We start from the raw sequence: 20,459 nt of genomic DNA, 5'->3' as shown, positions 1-20,459 counted from the left end.
TATATTACCTTATGGTCACTATTTCTAAGTGGTCCAGTTGTATCTACCCTCTTGGGCCAGATCCTGCACTCCGCTTAGGACTAAATCAAGAATTGCCTTTCCATTTGTGGGCTCCAGAACCAGCTCCTCTAAAAAGCACTCATTTAAGGTATCAAGAAATTCTCTCTCTGCATCCTGTTCTGAGGTGACATGCACCCCAGTCACTATGGGGAGAGTTAAAATCCTCCATTATGGAGTTTTTAATTTTGATAACCTCTCTTACCTCCCTTAGCATTTCATAGTCACTATCACTATTCTAGTCAGGTGGTTGACAATATATTCTTACTGCTATATTCTTATTTTTAGAACCTGGAATTACTATCCATAGTACTTAAACTATTCATATAGCAATTGCATTAGGACAGCAGTGAAGAAAATAGCTGGACTGAATATAATCTTAATCCAGGCATGCAGCACAGCACAACCTCCTTCTCACAAAGAAGATAGAGGCAAACTCTACCCCCACACAACCCCTTAGCTGAAAATCTTTTCTGAATGGCACTTACCTCTGCTGCAGTATTTAACGTGTCTTCAAAAGGAGCAATGCTAAGTTGTTGAGACAGGCTGTAGCCTTAGAGCAACTACCTTGTGCTAACTCTACTAGACCTCAGATCTAGGACAACTGCTACTCCTTGTAATTGTTCATCTCTTTCCTGTTTTACAGCAAGGTTCCAAGGGCTAGATGTAGATACAGCTCTTTCAGCTTAATTGGCAGCATCAGCAAGAGGCATCACTCTTCTTCAAAGAAAAGGGATGGCTAGAATTCAGTAACAATCTGCCCAATTATTACATTTGTTCCAATAATTTTCACACTAACGTTACAGGTACTTTTTAATGCATGATGCTTGCCTCCTTGCTTGCTGATGTAAGTGTACTGCATAAGATAAAAAGCAGCAAGAACCATCCTGGCAGTTTTGTACCATCTCCCATGGCCTAGTTTTCTCAACTGCCAGAGCTAATTGAGCAGCATGCTATTGCACAAAAAACATAAGGACATCAATGTCTCACTGCAACTGCAGAAGACATGATTTTCCTTTATTACACTGAGTCCAAGGAGTAAAGAGACATCAGAAGAAGAGGCCACTTAAGAGGCTACATTGTTACAGTAAATAGAAATGGAAGTAGAGTCCATCTGGAAGAGGCACAAAGCTTCTTCCAGTTACATTTTCCAGGGATTGCTTCAGGCAAACAGCATCCGTCACTTCCTCTTATACCTGTAAAGATAAATGATAAAAAGACAAGATGGGGTAAATAAGCCCTTAGGCTAGCGGTGTCTAATAGAAATTTAAAGATCGCCACAGCCTCCCCCAACCTCCATCTCCCCCTAAGCCAAGACACCCCCTGCCTCAAACTGCTTGTGACTCACTAGAGCTGCCACTGCAGTGTACACCACACCAGGGCTGCGCAAGGCAAACCAGGCCACAGCTGTGGCTGGGACAGGGCTGAGGAGCCACTGCTACCGCCATGCACTTGTCCCACTAAGGAGCTGCATTTCGCTGCGCTGCAGTGTCCAGCAAACGGGAAGCAGTGTAGTGGCCAGGCTTAGGCAGAGGCAATGCTGGCCTCTTGAGCAGTCGTCCACAACTGTGCCAATAAAACACAAGTCTCCATATGCGTTCCAAATTCGTGTGCGACAGCACTGGCTGAACAAGGCTGACTTTTGTATGCACCTTAGCACTGTGGGTGCTTGTCTGCTGTGATCCTTGGGGGAGAAAATGGGCAAATGAAAAATCGTAAAAGGTAACAAGGCCATTTACCTGGACTTGGATTTGAAGTTCCACCCTTTCCTGTGCTGGGCTAAGCCCAAACGCTTCCGCTCTTCAAAGGAGGGGCTGCATGGGAAAGAGGTCAGTGAAACACAGCCATGCACCCTGGAAGGGGATGCTCTGTACCTCACCACTCCGCTCACATGTTGCTCACTGGGTTTGTTCTTACCTGCTGTGACTCAGCACTTCTCTGGTGCCGATGGGGAACATATGCTTAGCTCAAAAAAGTATTCCTTTGCTCACCCACTGCACTACCTCCAGCCCAACCACGACGACTGGTATCTCACTCACCCCTACTGGTTTTGTTCTGCCCCCGAACACCTGCAGTGGCCTCTGAAGCAGGACTCTGGTCGGTGACAGAAGTGCTCTCAGTTAGGACACCGTCTGCTCTCCCCATACGATATTTAAGGTAAACACAAAAGTCCTGCGCAACTCCCCCACCGTTGTCCTTCAAAGCAGCATGACGAAGCCTGAGCCCTAATCTACTGCCTGCAAATGGTATCGCTGGCAAAGGCTTCCATGGATGTGAAGGGACAAAATGCCACCCTCACAGCCTGTGTACACCCAATGATGTTGAACCAAATTACCCAGCACGATACTGTTTTAAGGCCTTCCTGCTTGTGTTGGTGAGCTCCTCATCAAACACAGATGACTGCTTCTTCCATTTGGGGCCTGACGGAACAAGCAACAACAAAGCCAGTGATTAGTGGGGCTTGAGGCAGAGAAGCAGGATCCTTGCTAAGACTGCAAAATCTACAACATTATCTGCATTTCTATAATGTCTAGGAACTCAAGTCATGGGCCATGACCCCTCCATCCTAGATACCATACAAATGTAAAACAAAGACCGGCCTCAGCACTGCTAGTGATGGGTGTGGGCACACTGCAAACAAATTTTCCCGATTAATAATGGACTCTCCCCTTGCTGCCTGCATTCTCCACTGTTCTAGTCTCCCAGGACACTTTCTATTGATTAGAGTTGTCATAGCACAGCCATTGGTGGTAGCTAGGTAGCCAGCATTCCAACAAATGCAAGCAGCAAATACTCCTGCATCCAACACAAAGCATGAACCTTTAGTTCTAGCAAGCAGCACCACCAAGACACCCAGTTCTAAAGGAGCAGCCAGATTACAACTGGGAAATCAGTTAAAGCATTCTCCAAGCTGTTTTTGTGGAGAACAGTGGCTCTTCTCCGACCTGCTCCTGCAACTGAAGGAGGCTCATCATCTGGCACAGCTCGAGCTCTCTTTGCTCGGCGGTTCCTCTTTGCCACACGCTCTGCATACATCTGTGACTTCAGGATTTCAAACTGTGATCTCTCCTCTGGCTGGAAAGAAATAAATTTAAGTTTACAGCTAATATGTTCCTGCATGAGGGAGAACACCAAGCTATATTCTGCTTCCTCTCATATCCCCTCACTCACTGTCATTGGGCCTTTTTTCTGAGTATCCTGCACAAATTTCCTCCTCTTCTTCTTTCCTCTTAATGCCAAGTCAAATTCCTGAAGGGCTTTAGCCACTGAAGAGACAAAAAGACATAGCATGAGGGAAAACAGATGGTTTAAGAACAAAGAGCAATCTGAGACCCAATTTGGAGAAAAATTATTCAAATAGGCCCACAGTTCCAGAACCCAAGGCCGCCCTCTTCCAAGAACTCACATTTCTCTTTCTTCCTTTCCTCTTGGCTCTGGAACCAGTTCCGCTCAAGCTTCTCTTCCGCCGTCTGCTGTCCTGCCTCTAGACGGTTCTTTGCCATGTTGATCTGTGGGATGGGCCCAAGCAGATGGGGAGCTCACTAATTCACAGCCCACCACCCAGTCTGGGGAAGCTAAGGCAGGAAATAGCTTGCCATCTCAACACCTAACTGGTACGCGGGGATAACAGTGTATGGAGAATCGAGAAGCCCTTCTCACTCTCACTAGGTTATTGGGAGCACATTCATAGAATCATAGGGCTGGAAGGGACCTCAGGAGATCATCTAGTCCAGCCCCCTGCTTTAAGCAGGATTAACCTCCACTAAGACATCCCAGCCAGGGCCTTGTGAAGCCAGGACTTAAAAACCTTGAGGGATGGAAAATCCATCATTCCTCCAGAAAACGTATTCCAATGTCTCACCACCCTCCTGGTGAAGGGAGAAAGGTGCAGGTTAAATATTAGGAAAAACTACTTCAACTTCAGACCATTACTCCTTGTTCTGCCATCTGACACCATGGAGAACAATTTCTCACCCTCCTCTTTAGGAGGTCCCCTTCAGGAAGTTGAAGGCTGCTATTAAAATCACCCCTAAGTCTTCCCTTCTGTAAGCTAAACAAACCCAAATCCCTCAGCCTATCCTCATAGGTCTTGTGCTCCAGCCCCTTAATCATTTTTGTTGCCCTCCACTGAACCTGCTTCAGCAAATCCACATCCTTTTTAGACTGGGAGCCCCAAACCTGGACACAATAGTGCAGATGTGGCTTCACCAGTGCCAAATAGAGTGGAACAGCCACTTCTCTAGATCTTCTCGAAATAGCGCTCCTAATGCACCCAGGTATGCCGTTAGCCTTCTTGGCTACAAGGGCACACTGTTTACTCCCAGCCTTTCATCCACCATAACCCCTCAGTCCCTTTCTGTCGTACTGCTGCTGAGCCAGTTGGTCCCCAGCCTGTAACAATGCTTGGGATTCTTCCGTCCCAGGAGCAGGACTCTACACTTCTTGTTGAACCACATCACATTTCTTTTGGCCCAGTCCTCCAATTTATCCAGGTCACTCTGGATTCAGTCTCTACCCTCCAACATATCTACCTCCTCCCCTACTTTTGTGTCATCTACATTCCCACCAGCAATAATGCCGTACCCTGGCTTTGGGGCTTTGCTCAGTCCCACCGCCAGAGTAGCTAGCCTATGCTGAGGGGAGTGAGTTTTCCATAACTCAGTGCCTTGTCCAGCCCAGGCTACAGAGCAAGCTCTCACTATCCTCACCTGTGCCTCTGACTGCTGCATCTCACGCTCCTCACGCTCTAGGCACAATACCGCATACACATCTTTCTCCAGCTTCTCAATCTTCTGCCGGAATTTCACAATCACATCTGTAGACACAACCAGTTGGGGCCAGACAGACAGAAACACAGGGTCCCTATGAGAATTCCCTGTGGTTCAGTGCCTCCCATCCCCCACAAGAGTCCTTGTTTGCAACTCCCTACCAGCATGGCACTTACCCTGAGGGAGGATTCTGGCCTTCACTGGAATCTTGGCTGTCTTCACAATCTCCTTCAGCATCTTGCGCTCCTCCTCACCCACCAATGAGACTGAGCGGCCAGCCCGACCAGCCCGTGCGGTACGCCCCACCCGATGCACATAGTGCTTGGTGGTGTTCGGCATGGTGAAATTGATCACCTGGGGGAGCAACATGAGGTTAACCAGGAAGCAAGGCCAAAATCAGGCTCAAGAGCACTCAGAACCTCTCACACTCACTGTTTTCACACCCTCGATATCGAGTCCTCGGGCTGCAACATCTGTGGCTACTAGGACATCAATCTGCTCATCTTTAAAGCGCCTGGGCACAGAGAATACAAGTTGTTATACAAACAGTGGGCTCCCTCCCCAATGCCCACAGAAACCACTCTTGGGCTACTCTCTATGCCAGTACCGGAGAGCCTCTAGGCGCTGTGTCTGAGAGAGGTTTCCATGCAGCTCTCCCACTTGTAGACCCATCAGCCCCAGAAGGATGTGCATGCGATGGGCCTGCTTCTTGGTCTGAGTGAAAAGCATCACATGGTCTCTGAAAGTCCGCGTAAGCAGAGCTGAAAGACAAAATCCTGTCAGCAAGCAGCAGAGGCAGCTCCAGGTGTCATCTACAAGGCTGCCCTGCAGTAAAACACTGCTTCCAGCTTTCCCATGCCACTTGCCAGTGTTCACTTCCCCAACTACTACCCCCCGCCACTAACCTGACACGATAGCCTCTCTGTCCCCTTCTCTATTGGGACGGATCCGGATGAATTCCTGCCGCAAGAAAGGGGCAACCTCTGTATTGCTATTTACAAAAATCCGAACAGGATTCTTCAAGGAAACAGCAGCCAAATCCTTCACCTATCCAAATGAAGGAACGGAAGCATCACTACACTCACCAAAAAAGGGAAGTCTGCCCAAACCTTCCACCTTGTGCCTGAACAGAACATGCCCCCTAATAAGCTGATTAGGCCCTATCTTTACCTCATCTGTCATGGTAGCAGAAAACAGCATGGTCTGGTGGTGGTGGGAACACAGCCGAATTATCTCCTTCATCTGTTCCTCAAAGTACTCGTCCAACATCCTAGAAAGGAGAAAAGCTGTGCAAAATGTTGCTCTACCCACTAACCCTGCCCAACTTCTTTTCTAGGGGACCAAACCAACTCTCCTTTCACAGCAAAGGGCAAAGTACAATCCAGTGTGGTCAGTCTCCACCACCCACTTACCCACCCAGCTTACCTGTCTGCCTCATCCAAGATCAGCACCTCGATGCTGCTCAGATGGAAAGAGGGGCAGTTGTGGAGATGATCTATCAGGCGTCCAGGGGTGGCAATGAGAATGTCTGGTCCAGAGCGCAGAGCTGCCTCCTGACTCTTCACATCCAAGCCCCCTGTGATAGTAAAAACCCAGCAAGGTCCATGAGATCTTGGAGCAGGATGAGCTAGAGAGGCCCCAGGCCTATTTCCGCTGACAGGAGTCTGTAGCCACTCCAGTGGGCACCTCAGACACCAAATACAAAAGTAACTGACAGTAGAAATGCTCTGTCCCCAGATGCCACGGGAGAAGCACAAGACACCACTCCGGGTTAAAGCATCAAGGCGCGTACGTGCGGCGAACAGGCAATTGCCCTACAGCCTGACCAGCTCTAATCATGGAATTCCACGTTCTCTGTGCTTCCAGCCTTTAGAGCAGTGGCGTCCGAAACCAACTGATCCAATCGCCACATGCCCACCTGCTCCCCACCCGCCAGTGACTCACCGGAGCCGCCCCGCCCCGAGCCCCACCCACGCCGCCTGAGCCCCAAGAGCCACTCCTGGGCTGAAGCCCACCAGGTCCAGAGGAGCCACTTCCACTCGTGCCGTTACGTGGTGAGGCGCACGCATGTAGCGGCCTGAGAGGCATCTCATGCTCACCACAGTCCAAAGCCCTGTTCATCACAACATGGCTTTAGAGGTAGGGGTACTTTGAACAGTTTGGAGGGGATAGCGTGGTCCATGTGAACTGAACTCTCAGCCCCATGACACATACTCACCCACAGCGAGGCAGGCTGTGGTGTTGCTAAACTGGGCCAGCTGCTTGGTGACAGAGTGCACCTGAATGCCCAACTCCCGTGTTGGTACCAGAACCAACACCCTAATCACTGGAGCCTGACGAGGTTTGTAGATCAAGCGCTCCAGTACAGGTAAGGTGAATGCAGCTGTTTTACCTGAAAAACAAGGAGCATCCAAGAATTACATCTTCCCAAAAACTTGATGCTTCCTTGAGCATCTCAGTGCTCAGCCAAGCTCTTACCTGTTCCAGTGGCAGCACAAGCACAAATATCCCTTCCCAGCAGACCCACGGGGATACAGGCCTTCTGGATGGGTGTTGGCTGCTCGAAGCCCAGGGTTGTGATTGCCTGCCAAGGAAACAAAAGGGTTAGGCATCAGATGAAAGAACAGGAAAATCTCAATCAAAATGTGACCTGTGTACTGTACATTCTCCCCTATTTTGCACTAGAAAACACAAAGCCAGTGGTGTCCAACAGAAATTTAAGAACTGCCACAGCCCTTCCCACACCACACAAGCTGCCTGCAACTCACCAGAGCTGCCGCTGCTGGAGCCACTGGGCCACAGAAGCCATGTGTGCCAGGCCCAGAGCCACGGCTGGATCTGCACTGGGCCATACCTTGAGCCACGCTAGCCCTAACGGGCCATGGCAGGGCACTGCCGCTGCCATGCGCTTGTCCCACCAAGTGGTGGAGGGCAGGGGCAGAGCAGGCAGAAGGTGCTTCGTGTGTGTGTGGCTCTAAGGAGCTGTATGTTGCCACATCACAGCGTCCAGTTCTCCATGTGACGAAAGGGAAGTGTAATGGACACTACAGCACTAGGCCCTAGCTCTGGGGGCATTAGCACCCATTCCTGCTAGGAGAGACTGCAACTGCAGTAGCTGGGAGCTTCCCCCAAAACCACAGGAAAGGCTGTGAACTCCCCATCCCCCTTCGTTGTAGCTCTTCTGCTCTGAAATAGTTCAATACCTTTAGCAGTGGGCGAGAGAGGTTCATGTCCTGGAATGACAAGTCATCATCATACTGAGACGCATCTTCGAAAAATCTCTCTGCTTCCTGAAGGAAGCAAGACCAAGAGAAAGTGCTGTAACTACTTCCAGCATACACTGCATTTTTGGGCTCCATCCTACACACAATTGATTGTGAAGTTGGATTGGGTTCTTTGGAATGCAAGGTGCTTGCTGAAAAAATGCTCAGAGTTATTCTGCCCTCCCCACCCATGACACTCACTATTGGTCCTCCTTTCTTCTGTCTCTTTCGCTTCTTCACCTTGAGGGTATCTGAAGAGAAAGACAGATATGGTAAAAATTCAGTATCAGCTCAGCTTCAGCTAAGTTCCAACCAATGCACGTTTCCTACATCCAGTGTGCCTATCAGGCTCCTACCCTCCATCTCCCAGCCATCAGTCATGGATGGAAAGGTCTGTGAAACTGATTCCCAAGCAAACTGGAAAGTCAGTTGTCAAGCAATCTCCTTTCCCCATAGAAAGGACACATCTCTGATGGAAATACTGAGGGATGAAACTCCAGTTAGACAAGAGGTAAGACTGGAGAAACATGGCACAGACCAGTCTGAGAGACACGTTAAATGAAGAGATTCCTGCCTACCAACCTTCTCTTCACACTGCCCTCATGCCTCTCCCTCAAGATTCTCTTTTCCACTATGCTAATGGCCCCGTACTCATTTTTTTACTCCCAGACTCTCCCACACACCTTGTAATTACCTGCTTTGGCGAGAATACTCTCATCTGCTGAGGAACAGTCAGACTCCACATCCTCCTCCTCTTCTCCACTGCCTTCCTCACTTTCCTTCTCTTTGGCTTCATCCTCCTCCACCGTCTCTTCCCCTTTCACCTTAACGTGTTTACCTTCCCTTTCCTAACAGAAGACATGAGATCAGTGGCTCAAGCCAGACAACTTCTAAATTGAAGTTTTCAAAGGTTACCTTGTGGAAAAAGGGGATGACAAGGGCAGGTAGTCTCAGGCGACAGCTACACAGTGGGTGCTGTTTTGAGATACAAAGGTATCCTGAAATAGCAATGCCACAGCATTTCACATAGCCTGAAATAGCAGCACTACTTCAGGAGTGCTATTGCAGTGGTGGTACCCCTTGCTGTATGAGGAGTAATGGAACGTTTGGAATAGCTCCTTATTCCAAAATTTAGTGCCTTCTGGATGGCACCAAGTTCAGAATAAGGTATTCTAAAATAATTTACACTATTTGGTTAGTGCAAATTTCGTAAATCATTTCAAAAACAAATTGCCGTGTAGATGTAGCCTCAGAGGGGTAGCATCTTTATTCTGTAGCTCCACAAAACACAAGCAGTCCTGTAGCACCTTAAAAACTGACATCTATTTATAAAGTAATGAGCTTTCAGGTAAGACCCACTTCTTGAGATTTTCAGATTGGAGCAGATAAGAATCCAGAGTTTATATCGCAGGGAGGGGAAGGAAGGAAAAAGTCCAACATCAGGAATTGAAATACACGCAAACCTATAGGGGAACACTTAACTTCCTTGGACATTCAATAAGGATTCTTGGACATTCTTCCACAAAAGGATTTTACCACAGGATTACAGAGGGTGACCTCTGAACTGGAATTCATTTGCAAGTTTAGCACATTTAACCTCAGGCTTTACAGAGATTTGCTGGATAGCCTATTTGGGAAAATTTGGAACACTGCGGAGATCCCAGAAGACTGGAAACATGGCTACGTTATCAAGCTTCCGAAGACAGGCAACCTGAAGGAATGCAAGAACTGGAGGGGCATCATGTTACCGTCTACTTCAGGAAAACTGTTCAATAGGATACTCCTGGCCAGAAAGATGACAGAAATTGACAGACAGCTCAGGGAAGAACAGGCCAGCTTCCGAAGTGAGAGATCTTGTACTGACTAAATCACTACTCTGAGGGTGATCACAGAAGACTCCCTTGACTGGAACTCCCCCCATACATACTCTTCATAGGCCTCAAAGAAGCCTTTGATAGCACTGATAGAGACACTTTGTGGAAACTGCTGCACCACCATAGCATCCCATACAAAACTACTAACCTGATCCATTCAGCATATGAACACAACATGCCAACTTGTTCACAATGGTTTCTTGACAGATTCCTTCAGCGTACTCTCAAGAGTATGGCAGGAGTGCCTATCATCACCTTTCCTATCTTGATCAGGACAGACGGTCACGAATGGAGCATGCAATAGACACTTTTCAAACAGCTTGAGGACACTGATTTTGCTGACAATATCTCACTTCTTTTACAATAGCATGAAAGCGTGGAAGAAAATGCTGCATCACGAGACAAAACTGCCTCTGTGACTGGACTGATTATTTACAAGGGAAAGACCAATATAATGAGGATCAGTCAGTCAAACAACACCATCACACTGGCAGGGGATGACCTGGAAGATGTGGAGCAGTTCACCTAGCTGGGGAGTAGTATGGGCAGAGATGGAAGAATGACAAGGACATCAGTGCTAGAATAAGGAAAGCAAAAGCTGCATTCAAGACTCTCCATCCCATATGGAGTTCACAAATAATAGCTGTGAAGATGAAACTGTGGTTCTTCAACACAAATGTGAAGATTGTGCTCTTGTATGGATGTGAAACCTGGCATACTAAAGTCTTCAAATCACAAGCTACAGACATTCATGAACAGATGGCTGAGGTATACCCTTCACATCAAATGGCAAGACTGTGCTACAAATGAGGAGCTTTGGAACAGATCAGGACAAGACCTACTTGATGTTCAAATCAAGAGAAGAAAGTGGGACTCGCTAGGCCACACACTCAGAAAACCATCATCCAGCATAGTAACAGAGAGGTAGCCATGTTAGTTTGTACTCCAACAAACCACAGCAGCAGAAATGTAGCACATTAAAGGCTAACAAGTGATTTATTTGGTGATGAGCTTTCGTGGGACAGACCCACTCCTTCATCCAGCACAGTCTGTCAAGCTCTCCAATGGAACTCAAAAGGAAAATGAAAAAGGAAGACCCCGGCCAACGTGAAAATATACTGAGATTGAAGGACAACAACTTGGATACTCCTGGGGTCAGTTAGAAGTTTTGTTCCAAGACAGAATGAAATGGAGGTGACGTGTAGATGACCTATGTTCTACCCAGAGTACAAAGGCTTGAGTCAGGGCAAGTTTACAGAGATTTCAACTATATTATGCATTGCAAAGGCAATTTCCCCACCTTTGACATTTGCAGGAATGGCACGTATTCCACTTAACTGACCTCTTCCCCTACTCCTATTAAGGACAGGTCACACACTCTCTCTCTCTCACTTTACATTAATCCTAAATTCTCTTATCTACTCCAATCTGAAAATCTGAAGAAGTGGGTCTTACCCACAAAAGCTCATTACCTAATACAGAAGGCCCCCGACTTACGTGCGGGTTGCATTCTCGCAACCCCTGAGATAAGTCAAATTTCCTGTGCAATCCAGGGAGACCCAGGAAACTGAGGAGGGCACCAGCCCTGGCTCCCACAGCTCTGGTCAGTTTCCTGACTCTAGCCAGTAGCAGGGAGCAGCTCCCCGCCACTCTGGGAGCCCAGCGTAGCTACCTGTCCAGCCTCCCCCAGCTGTGAGAAGCCACGCTAGGCAGACAGCTGTGGTGGTGCAACGTCTCCAAGCTAGGAGATGCTGGGGAGAAGCCCTGCCACCACGGCTGCTCACCATCTGGGGGAAATCGGGTGGACAGACACCTGCAGAGTGGCTTTGAATTGCGCTTAACTTGCATTAACGCAAGTTAAGTGCAACTTGAATTTGTGCATTTTGGGGGTTTACTGTACATTAATTTGTTAGTCTTTGGAGGACTGCCCCTCACTTTTTTTTTTCTGAATATTAAAGTTCCCCCTCCCCAGAGGGCTACAGGCAGTAGGAGGTAAAAGCTTTTGTCCACCAACCAGCAAACATGCCACCAACCTGGGTTTTCCTTTTTTTCCTCACTTTTTCAATCTTCTCATCCAGTGTTGTTGCTGCTCTCTGTATGGCAAGACAGAGCGTTAGAGACAATGTGTGAGAACAGCCCAGCAACAGTGCTAACAAAGAGCAATGCTAGCAAATACAGGGAACAGGAAAACACGGTCATCATAATTTATATGCAGGTCCCCAAAGTCTGCAAGGTGCCTGAAACAGCAGTTAAAGTCCCTCTCCCAGAGATCTTTCATCCTAATCTCTGACACAACAGTTTTGAGAGTAAAACAACGGTGGGGGACTTGGATGTTTTGGGAATATATTGATGGTTTCCATTCGTTTAATTCACTTCACTGGACGCAGACATGCAGATGGTGGAATGGGCACTAAGTAACTAGTGTGGATTGTCAGGCTCGCAGCAGACAGTTGACATGATAAGTTTCCAGTGGGACCATGTGTGTGCCAGGAGACCATAAACTGCTTTGGGTATGAAAAAAGTCTACAGCCTACACATCCCAACCTCCACTGGCTGCAATCTGAGAGGGAGACTTACAAACGCAAGACTCGACCACCAAGGAAACTGTCAACAGCTCAGCAAGGCAAGACCGGTGCAGAGAAAGCAGATAGTTAACTGCTGCTCACCCCCGCTGACCGCACAAAACCAGGCAAACCCTGAGCACGGCTGGGAGGCTAGAAACGCAAAGCCCAAGCGATCGCTCGGGACTGCAGAGCGCACGCCGCGGGCGGCGCGACCGACGCCAACGTGTTCTGCCCATGGACACGCGCCGCCGGCCCCAGGGCGGCGCAGCGCCGGCTCTCGGCGGGGGCTGCAGCGCAGAGATCACGCACGGCGGGTGCGGTCCCCCTGCCGCGGGGCACTACAGAGAGAGACTCGGCGGGACCCCGAGCCCGAGGGCCCTGGCCGGAAAGGGCGGCGCGGCGGGAAGGGGCCCGCCACAGCGGTCAGCACGAGCGCCCCCGCCTCACCTTCCTCCCGAGCTGCCGCAGCGCCTCCGCCCAAGCCCCGCTCGCCGCGCCCGCAGCCTCCCGCTCGGCGAAGACGAAGCCGGCGCTGAAGTCCCCTCCGCGGCGCCGCTGCTGCCCCCGGCCGGGCGGCCCCTGCAGGCGAGAAGAGCGTGAGTGGGGCCCCGGCTGCGGCCCGCGCCGGGCCTGACGCCCCGCGCCGGCTCCTCACCGCCTCATCCGCCGAATCCCCGGACTCGGGCTCGGGCTCGGGCTCCTCCGGCCCCGCGTCCCCCTCAGCCAGGCTGGGCACGAGGCCCAGCGCCCGCAGCATGGCGCGCGCCCACCAGCGCCCGACCGGCCGAGCCCCGCCCCCGCTCCCGCGCGCGGCGCCTGCGCAGCGGTGCCCTGACCGGGGCCCGCCCCAGAACGGAAAGCGAAAGCGCCGGGCGGAGCCGCTTCCCCGGGCCCAGTGGCGCCGGCGGCGGGTGAGGAGCGGGTGTGGCGGCCGCACCGGCAGGCTCGGCCCGGGAAGGGCGGGGTGGGGCGGGGAGGTCAGGTCAGGTCAGGTCAGGTCGGCGCGGGGGGGCGGACGTCAGTGGGGGGAACCGGGAACTGGAGGTCAGACGGGATGGGGGAGGGGGAGTCAAGTTCCGTGTCAGAAACGGGGGTGAACAACGCGGAGCTCTGAGCACAGAGTCGGGGCGGGGGCGGCGGCGGCGGCGGCGGCTTGGTGCCGGGTGCCGGGCGCCCTGCGGTGCGCGAGCTCGAGGAGCTCCGGGCCCACCCCGGGGGCTGGGTTAGCGCGGAACCAGAAACTGAAACCGACGCGCGAAAAGGGACAAGCGGGTTTGCTGTGAAATCGAAACCGGCCCGTCTCCGCTCCTGGGAGCGCGGCGGAGGACGCGGCCTTTCTCCCTGACCGAGCCCTGGGAACCAGGTTCGCGATTCCTGGCGCGCTCGGCTGGCCCGGCCGGGGGCGTGTGTGACAGCCGGGCGAAGGGGGCGGCCCTGTGCGATCAGGCGCTTGGAGTTTTAGTGTGTTGGGCTGTCTTGATGGGGACTCTTGTTTCTCCCACCTCTTAGACCAGGGATCTCTGTGGTGTGGAGAGATGGTTTCAAGAGCGCAAGGTGGGATAGGGACGACTCGGCTCAGAGGTGCCCTTATGGGAGTAGGGGGAGCATAAGGGCAACGCACTGCAACGTTCCACTGCTCGGTGAAAGGAAACTGGAGTTGGGACAGTGACAAATTAATGTTTAGAGGAAGAGATGCAAATGAAGTGCACTTAGTGTGCTGAGAGTTAATTTATGAGTCGTGATGATAGAACAGACTCTCTTCTAAGCCTGATTCATGCAGACCTTCCTTGAACTGGCAATGTCAGGCGTGACTGGTGCTCGGTAGGGTAACATAGCTTCTGGAATTGACATTGCCCCCCACAGAAGTATCCAAGTTCCTTTTGGCTTCGTGGTAGCTCTAGTGGGTTGGTCTGGTGCTCTTTTAGAGATGCTTATTGTATGGACACATCTCTCCTGAGTTGAATGGCTTTGTCTCCCTGCTTGCAGCAGCACAAAGAACCAAGCAGAAGAGGACTTGAGTGACCCTCAAAATGGATGGTGGGGGACCTGGACAGGAGCCCTACCCAAGGCAGCACAATGTTAACTGGAGAGGTGAGTTGCATGCCTAATGCTTTGTAGCAGTCACCAGTTAGCCTTGAGGAGGTCCTGTGCTAATAAGACATTGAAACCTAATTCTCTCCCTGTCACCCATACCAAATGCCAGATACCTCACCATTCTGGTTTAGGATCTTATAACACATGTCTCGTGAGAGCCCTACTAAATATGTGATACATTTTGGTCAATTTCTCAGTCATAGCATTTTAAAAATCACAAACTTCACTATTTCAGATATTTAAATCTAAGAAGTTTCACTGTGTTGTAATTGTAAGAATCCTGAGTCAAAAATGAACTTGTGCAAGGGGTTGCACAACTGCTATCCTTAATTTTGAGCTGCTGCTGGTAGTGGCACGAACTTCAGAGCTGGCCAGCTATAAAGTGGTGGCTGCTGGCCAGGATCCCACCTGCAAAGGCAACACAGCGAGGAAGTAAAATGGCATGGGATGGCATTGCCACCATTACTTTGGCACTGCTGCTGGAGAAGCATGTCCTTCAGAGCTGGGCACCTGGCCAACAGCTGCCATTCTCTGGCTGCCCAGCTCTGAAGGCACTGCAGAAGTAAGGGTTGATGGTGTTGTGACCCCAATCCAAAAAAACCCTTTTAACCCCTCCAAAATCCCTTTTGGGTCAGGACCTCCAGTTTGAGAAACACTGATCTCCCCTGTGAAATCTGTGTAGTAACTGGAAACTGGAGTTGGGACAGTGGTAAAAGCTTATGAGGCTAAATTTCATGAGGGAAGAACAGATTTCATAGTCCATGATGCATTTTTTCATGGCCATGAACTTGGTTGGGATATTCTTATCACTGTGGTCTCTGAATAGGGATTGATTGGGAGGCATTTTACGAAAGCACCTTCTTAGATTTTCTTTTGGTGGCTTGTATTTGCTTAAATAGACCAAACTGACCAAATAGAGTCAGACAGTGATGAGTCCTATACCTTGGAATCTATCTACATGCTTATTTGGCGACCATCGCCATAGTATCTGGCACCTAATTTGTCCCCCCATTTCCAAATTTACTCCCCTGAAAAGGGGGCAGACTCTGTCCTGCTTTTCTGATTTTTAACTGTACTATAAAACTGAAGTTTTGAACCAACTGCTGCTTTTTCGTGGACTTTAAAACCAGCCATTAACTGTTAGCAAAACCCAATTTGTATAGTCTCAAACCCATGTTGTTTATCTTTTCAGCACGTGGAAAGGGAGTTTTAATTTTCTGGTTGATAGTTTCACAGTTTAATTGTAATACTAAACCCTAGGCTGGGTGCTTGTCTCTGGGCCTGCTCGTAACTAAGGTTTAGGTCATGGGTCAGCAACCCCTGGCACAGATGCCAAGAATGGCACGTGAGCCAATTTTCATTGGCATGCAAGGCAGGAGCTCAGTCCTGCCCCTCCTCTCCTGTGTAGCTGAGAGTTTGCTCAAAGCCGTGCTGCCTGTGGTCTAACAAAAGACCAGCTAATGCTACTAACCACCTTCTAAACTGTAAAGTTCTGCATCTTAATTTAATTATTAACGAAGCTGTTGTAAGTAAGAATATTAGTGATTTTAAAAATTATCATTGACACTCAGACCAGACACAGAAGTCGAAAGGTCAAATTTTGGTGCTCTGCCTGAGAGAGGTTCCTAACCCCTGGTTTAGATTCTGTCACTGGCATTTTCAGTAAAATTTAGGGATAACTTGTGTGTAATGAATAAAGTCTCTGCATAATGTCTACCAAAAATACAGTGGGGAGGGGACAGGGCTAAGAGAGAAGCACTGTGGGAAAGAAGAAGCCAGTGGGGGTTGCTGTTCCTGCCTTAGGGCTGGCCACCACTACAGCTCTGGCAACACTTGGGGCTGCAGTAGCTACTGCAGTGGTAGGGACTGACCCAATCTTTACCTCACTCCTCTGGTTCTGTCTTGATGCTGCTGCTCTGGCAACTCTGGTGCTGACAGCTGCTTCAGCTCTGCTACTGCAGAAGTCACAAGGTTCTGGAAAGCTATGGACAGAATCACCGAATTGTACCCTTACTGATTATCCAACTGAAAACATGCTGAGGGTCATGGTGTGAATGTAGTTCTACAAGCTGATATAAAATGTATGAAAGATGATGATGCTGGCAAATCTGGTGTCATAAGGAGTGAGGTTTTTGCAGGGAACATCATGTCAGCAAGCAAGTTCTCTAAGGAGACATTCTCTCTAAATAGCTTTTTTTCTTCAGGTCCCGTACATAATCGAGATGGTGGCTTGCCACAAAGAGGCAGAAACCAAGCGTTCAATGCAGCAGGATATCCTCGGAGAGGAGCAGCCCAACCTGGAGGAAACCCCAGGGCTATTGATAACCCTCTTCCCCCTGGGCAGAGGGAAGGAAGATACCGTGGTGAGGGAAGATATCCCAAATGGGGAAGGAGAAACCAGGGTGGACAAGCCAATGATACACCCAGAGGGCAGTGGAATGAGCAGGAAAATGAGATCAGAAGAAGAAGAAATGAGAATCAAAATGGTGGCAGGGGCAGAAGAATCCGTCCTTGTGAGAATCTTCATTTCTGTCAGAATCCTGTCCCAGGAGGTGCTCAGTACCAGGAGCCCAATGAGCAGTCTCAGCAAGTCAGGAGAATTGGCTACAAATTCCTGGAAAGTCTCCTTCAGAAAGATCCCTCTGAAGTGGTTATCACACTTGCCTCCTGTTCAGGGCTCAAGGAGCTTCTGTCTCAAACATCCATGAAATCCAACTTCCTTCAGCTCATCTGCCAGGTTCTTAAGAGGGCATGCAGCTCCAGAATGGACCGCCAAAGTGTCCAGCAACTCCTAAGCATGGTAAAAGAATCAAACTTTCTCAAGATCTGCCTGCCACAATACGTGGCAGACATGATGACTGAGGCCAGTCCTGCTGTACGACAAGAGTTCCCTGCTCATTTAAGCAACATTCTCTCCCTCCTTCAGGCCTTGGTGAGCATTTTTCCAGCCAGCTCTGTGCAGAAAATCTCCGTGCTGATGTCTATTTTGCCAGCATCTATAAATGCTTTGAGAGCATCTGGTGTGAACATAGCAGAACAGATTGAGAAAAACCTGGAAAAAGTCGAGGCCCTTATTCAGCATCTGCAGGAGAAGAAGCGTGAGGGCACCCTGAGGGCCGACAACTACACCTTCGTGCAACCACAGGCTAATGGTCAGGAAGAAACCTACCGCACAATGACCATCTACCCCACATACAATGAGGTGCATCGAGATGAAAAGCCCTTTCTTCGTCCCAATATTGTCTCTGGAAGTTATGATAGCACCAGCATTTACTTGGACACACACTTCCGGCTCCTCAGAGAGGATTTTGTCAGGCCTTTAAGGGAAGGCATCCTAGAGCTTCTGCAGAGTTTTGAAGATAAAGGTTTGAGAAAAAGAAAGTTTGATGACATCAGAATCTATTTTGACACCCGGATCATTACCCCCCTCTGCTCCTCATCTGGCATCGTCTACAAGGTCCAGTTTGATACAAAGCCCCTGAAGTTTGTGCGATGGCAGAATTCCAAGCGCCTGCTGTATGGGTCTCTGGTCTGCATGTCTAAAGACAATTTTGAAACTTTTCTTTTTGCCACTGTATCCAACCGTGACAATGCAGACCTCTCCCAGGGGATCGTGCAACTCTGCTTTAATGAACACAGCCAGGCATTGCTGGCAGAGGTCCAGCCCTCTGACTCTTTTCTCATGGTGGAGACAACTGCATACTTTGAAGCTTACAGACATGTTCTGGAAGGGCTGCAGGAGATACAGGAAGAAGACATCCCATTTCAGAAATATATTGTGGAGTGTGATGTGTTGGTGAAGGAGCCAGCATACCTGGCAATGGGCAGCACGTACAACCTTGTGCCCCTAATGGAGGAGCCTTCGTCAGTTGGAAAGGAAGGGTCCCTGGTGAGCTCCAATTGCTTGAGAAGACAGAGGGTGAATGTTCTAGATCCCAACCAGTGGCCTTCAATGGAAGCCTTGAAGTTAGATGAGTCCCAGATGCAAGCCCTGCAGTTGGCACTCACCAAGGAGCTGACAATTATCCAGGGGCCTCCTGGGACTGGTGAGACACATTATTGTGTAGAACTGTATTGTTGGGCACCAATTAACAAATTCTCTTAAACATCGGTTTAACCAGTCCAGTCATGTAGCACTACAGATAGAGAAAATTCAAAAGAAAAATGTCCATTGTCCACCTCAGCACCCCACAGGCTGGACTCAGATGTGGTTCCTGGGCTTAGTATTTAGAGTGTGAGTAGGTTCATGGTGGAAAGGTGCTTGGTCTGTTCAGAGGGGAGCAGCTGGCCCTTAATCTCTGCTTCTTGGATTGTGCTGGATGCAGGCAGGCACACAGATGAGACTTTTTACTCCGCATAAGCAAAGTGAAGCTGTACTGCTGACCAGGCATCGGTTTCTATCAGGTCTGCATACTTGGACCTCAATTACTGGAGCTCAGCTGCTGCCTGCATAATTCCACTACAGTCTAGGTGATGATGTGGGACAGTGACCTCATTTCCTTTTTTAATTTGCTAAACCATCAAATATCAAGATTTGGTCTAAAGCTAAATATAACCGGGGGTGGGTTTCTGGTATGGACACAATGATACTGTGTAAGATCTGGGCTTGTGTCTTTGAAGCAAAAGGCTTTCAGCTCCTTGTGATACCATGTGTATGGCTGAGCAGACAGCAGGATGTCTTGTGTATGGAGCTGGTGTAATTCTGCTCTGCATCTGTCACATCCATCCACAGAACTGCAAAACATTGTAAGCAGTTATGTTCTAGTCTTCTCATGACCTTGCACTGCAATGATGGCACAGACCCTCCCATTATAGCTGGGGTAGAGAAATGATGTTTGAAACTGTAGAGTGCTCTATTACGAGAAGCATAAAGGAGAGCAGAATCTTGTCGGAGTTTTCATATGATACCTGTGGTTACAGTGTCCGAACTTTGTAAACATCCTAATATTTTACAGTCTACATAGATAAGATAGAAGCTTGGGCAGAGTGGGACAACTTGCTAAACATTTACCAATGGGTCAAAAGGAGAGCTGGAGACAGGTGGCCTGGGCTCCATTACCTTATATACTGTTCCATACGGCCATGTTACAGGTAGATAACTGAGGTCCAGAAAAATTAATTAATCTGGTCCTGGTGGCACAAGTAGTCTGTGACAGAGCTGTGGAGAGAGCATTTGGATTCCTGACCCTGTACCCTGATTTGATAAAACTTGATCCCAAAATGGACCTGTGGTCTGGATTTCTGATTAGTGATTCCGGGCTTGTCTTGCAGGGAAAACCTATGTGGGTTTGAAGATAGTTCAGGCTTTCCTGACTAACAAACAGGTTTGGCAAAGCGCTGTCCAGAAATTTCCCATCCTCGTAGTCTGTTACACCAACCATGCTCTGGATCAGTTCCTGGAAGGTGAGTGGGTTTGCATGCTGTGATTGGACTGTATTGGTTGGGATTTCCCACTACCAGCAGGGACGCTGAGGTAGATGGAGGCGTGTGGCCCAGATCTGACTCTCCCTGCTTTTCTCACCCCAGAGAGAATAGTGTGCGGCTCTTTCATGCTAGTATGTGTTTCATGCTCAGGAATCTATGCATCTCAGAAGAATGGGATTGTGCGAATTGGAGGGAGAAGCAGTAGTGAGATCCTGAAGCAGTTTACCCTGCGTGAGCTGCGGAAGAAGTGTGAATTCCGCCGCAGCCTACCCACGCACCTCCGCAGGGCCTACATGAATGTATGTATGTGGCTTTCCTGGAAAGTCTTGGGGGCAAAGGCTGCTTATCCATCAGGGAACAGATGCTGTAGTTTCTTCACCTGTACAGCTGTTACCCATCCAGGACCACTCCTCC

General features: G+C 49.3%; 2 protein-coding genes across 4 annotated transcripts in view; one reads left to right on the top strand and one right to left on the bottom strand.

Annotated features, from left to right (window-relative positions):
* Positions 1-1,043: 1,043 nt before the first annotated feature.
* On the bottom strand, positions 1,044-13,334 carry DDX27 (DEAD-box helicase 27). Its single transcript, XM_075011396.1, has 21 exons — positions 13,183-13,334; positions 12,975-13,106; positions 11,997-12,056; positions 8,784-8,937; positions 8,291-8,340; positions 8,030-8,116; positions 7,305-7,410; positions 7,045-7,218; positions 6,252-6,402; positions 5,997-6,096; positions 5,732-5,873; positions 5,434-5,587; positions 5,259-5,340; positions 5,003-5,180; positions 4,767-4,873; positions 3,464-3,566; positions 3,229-3,323; positions 3,003-3,132; positions 2,393-2,477; positions 1,797-1,871; positions 1,044-1,253 (listed from the first exon to the last, which is right to left on the bottom strand). The coding sequence occupies exons 1-21, from the start codon at positions 13,282-13,284 to the stop codon at positions 1,238-1,240; spliced, it is 2,283 nt and encodes a 760-aa protein (XP_074867497.1). The 5' UTR covers positions 13,285-13,334; the 3' UTR covers positions 1,044-1,237.
* Positions 13,078-20,459, top strand: part of ZNFX1 (zinc finger NFX1-type containing 1) — a 28,027-nt gene continuing 20,645 nt past the window's right edge. The window contains exons 1-5 of one of the 3 annotated variants that reach the window (XM_075011395.1): positions 13,078-13,123; positions 14,514-14,618; positions 16,826-18,667; positions 19,893-20,024; positions 20,196-20,344. In XM_075011395.1, coding sequence (XP_074867496.1) covers positions 14,558-14,618; positions 16,826-18,667; positions 19,893-20,024; positions 20,196-20,344 — 2,184 coding nt within the window. In that variant the 5' untranslated portion in view covers positions 13,078-13,123; positions 14,514-14,557. Of the gene's footprint in view, positions 13,124-13,377; positions 13,439-14,513; positions 14,619-16,825; positions 18,668-19,892; positions 20,025-20,195; positions 20,345-20,459 lie in introns of those variants that run through there. The other 2 variants (XM_075011393.1, XM_075011394.1) reach the window with 2 other exon arrangements.

The sequence above is a fragment of the Carettochelys insculpta genome, chromosome 17, assembly GCF_033958435.1.
Source record: "Carettochelys insculpta isolate YL-2023 chromosome 17, ASM3395843v1, whole genome shotgun sequence".
Classification (NCBI taxonomy): domain Eukaryota; kingdom Metazoa; phylum Chordata; order Testudines; family Carettochelyidae; genus Carettochelys; species Carettochelys insculpta.
The sequence above is the reverse complement of the archived record's forward strand: the minus strand, read 5'-3'. Positions and strand labels throughout refer to the sequence as shown.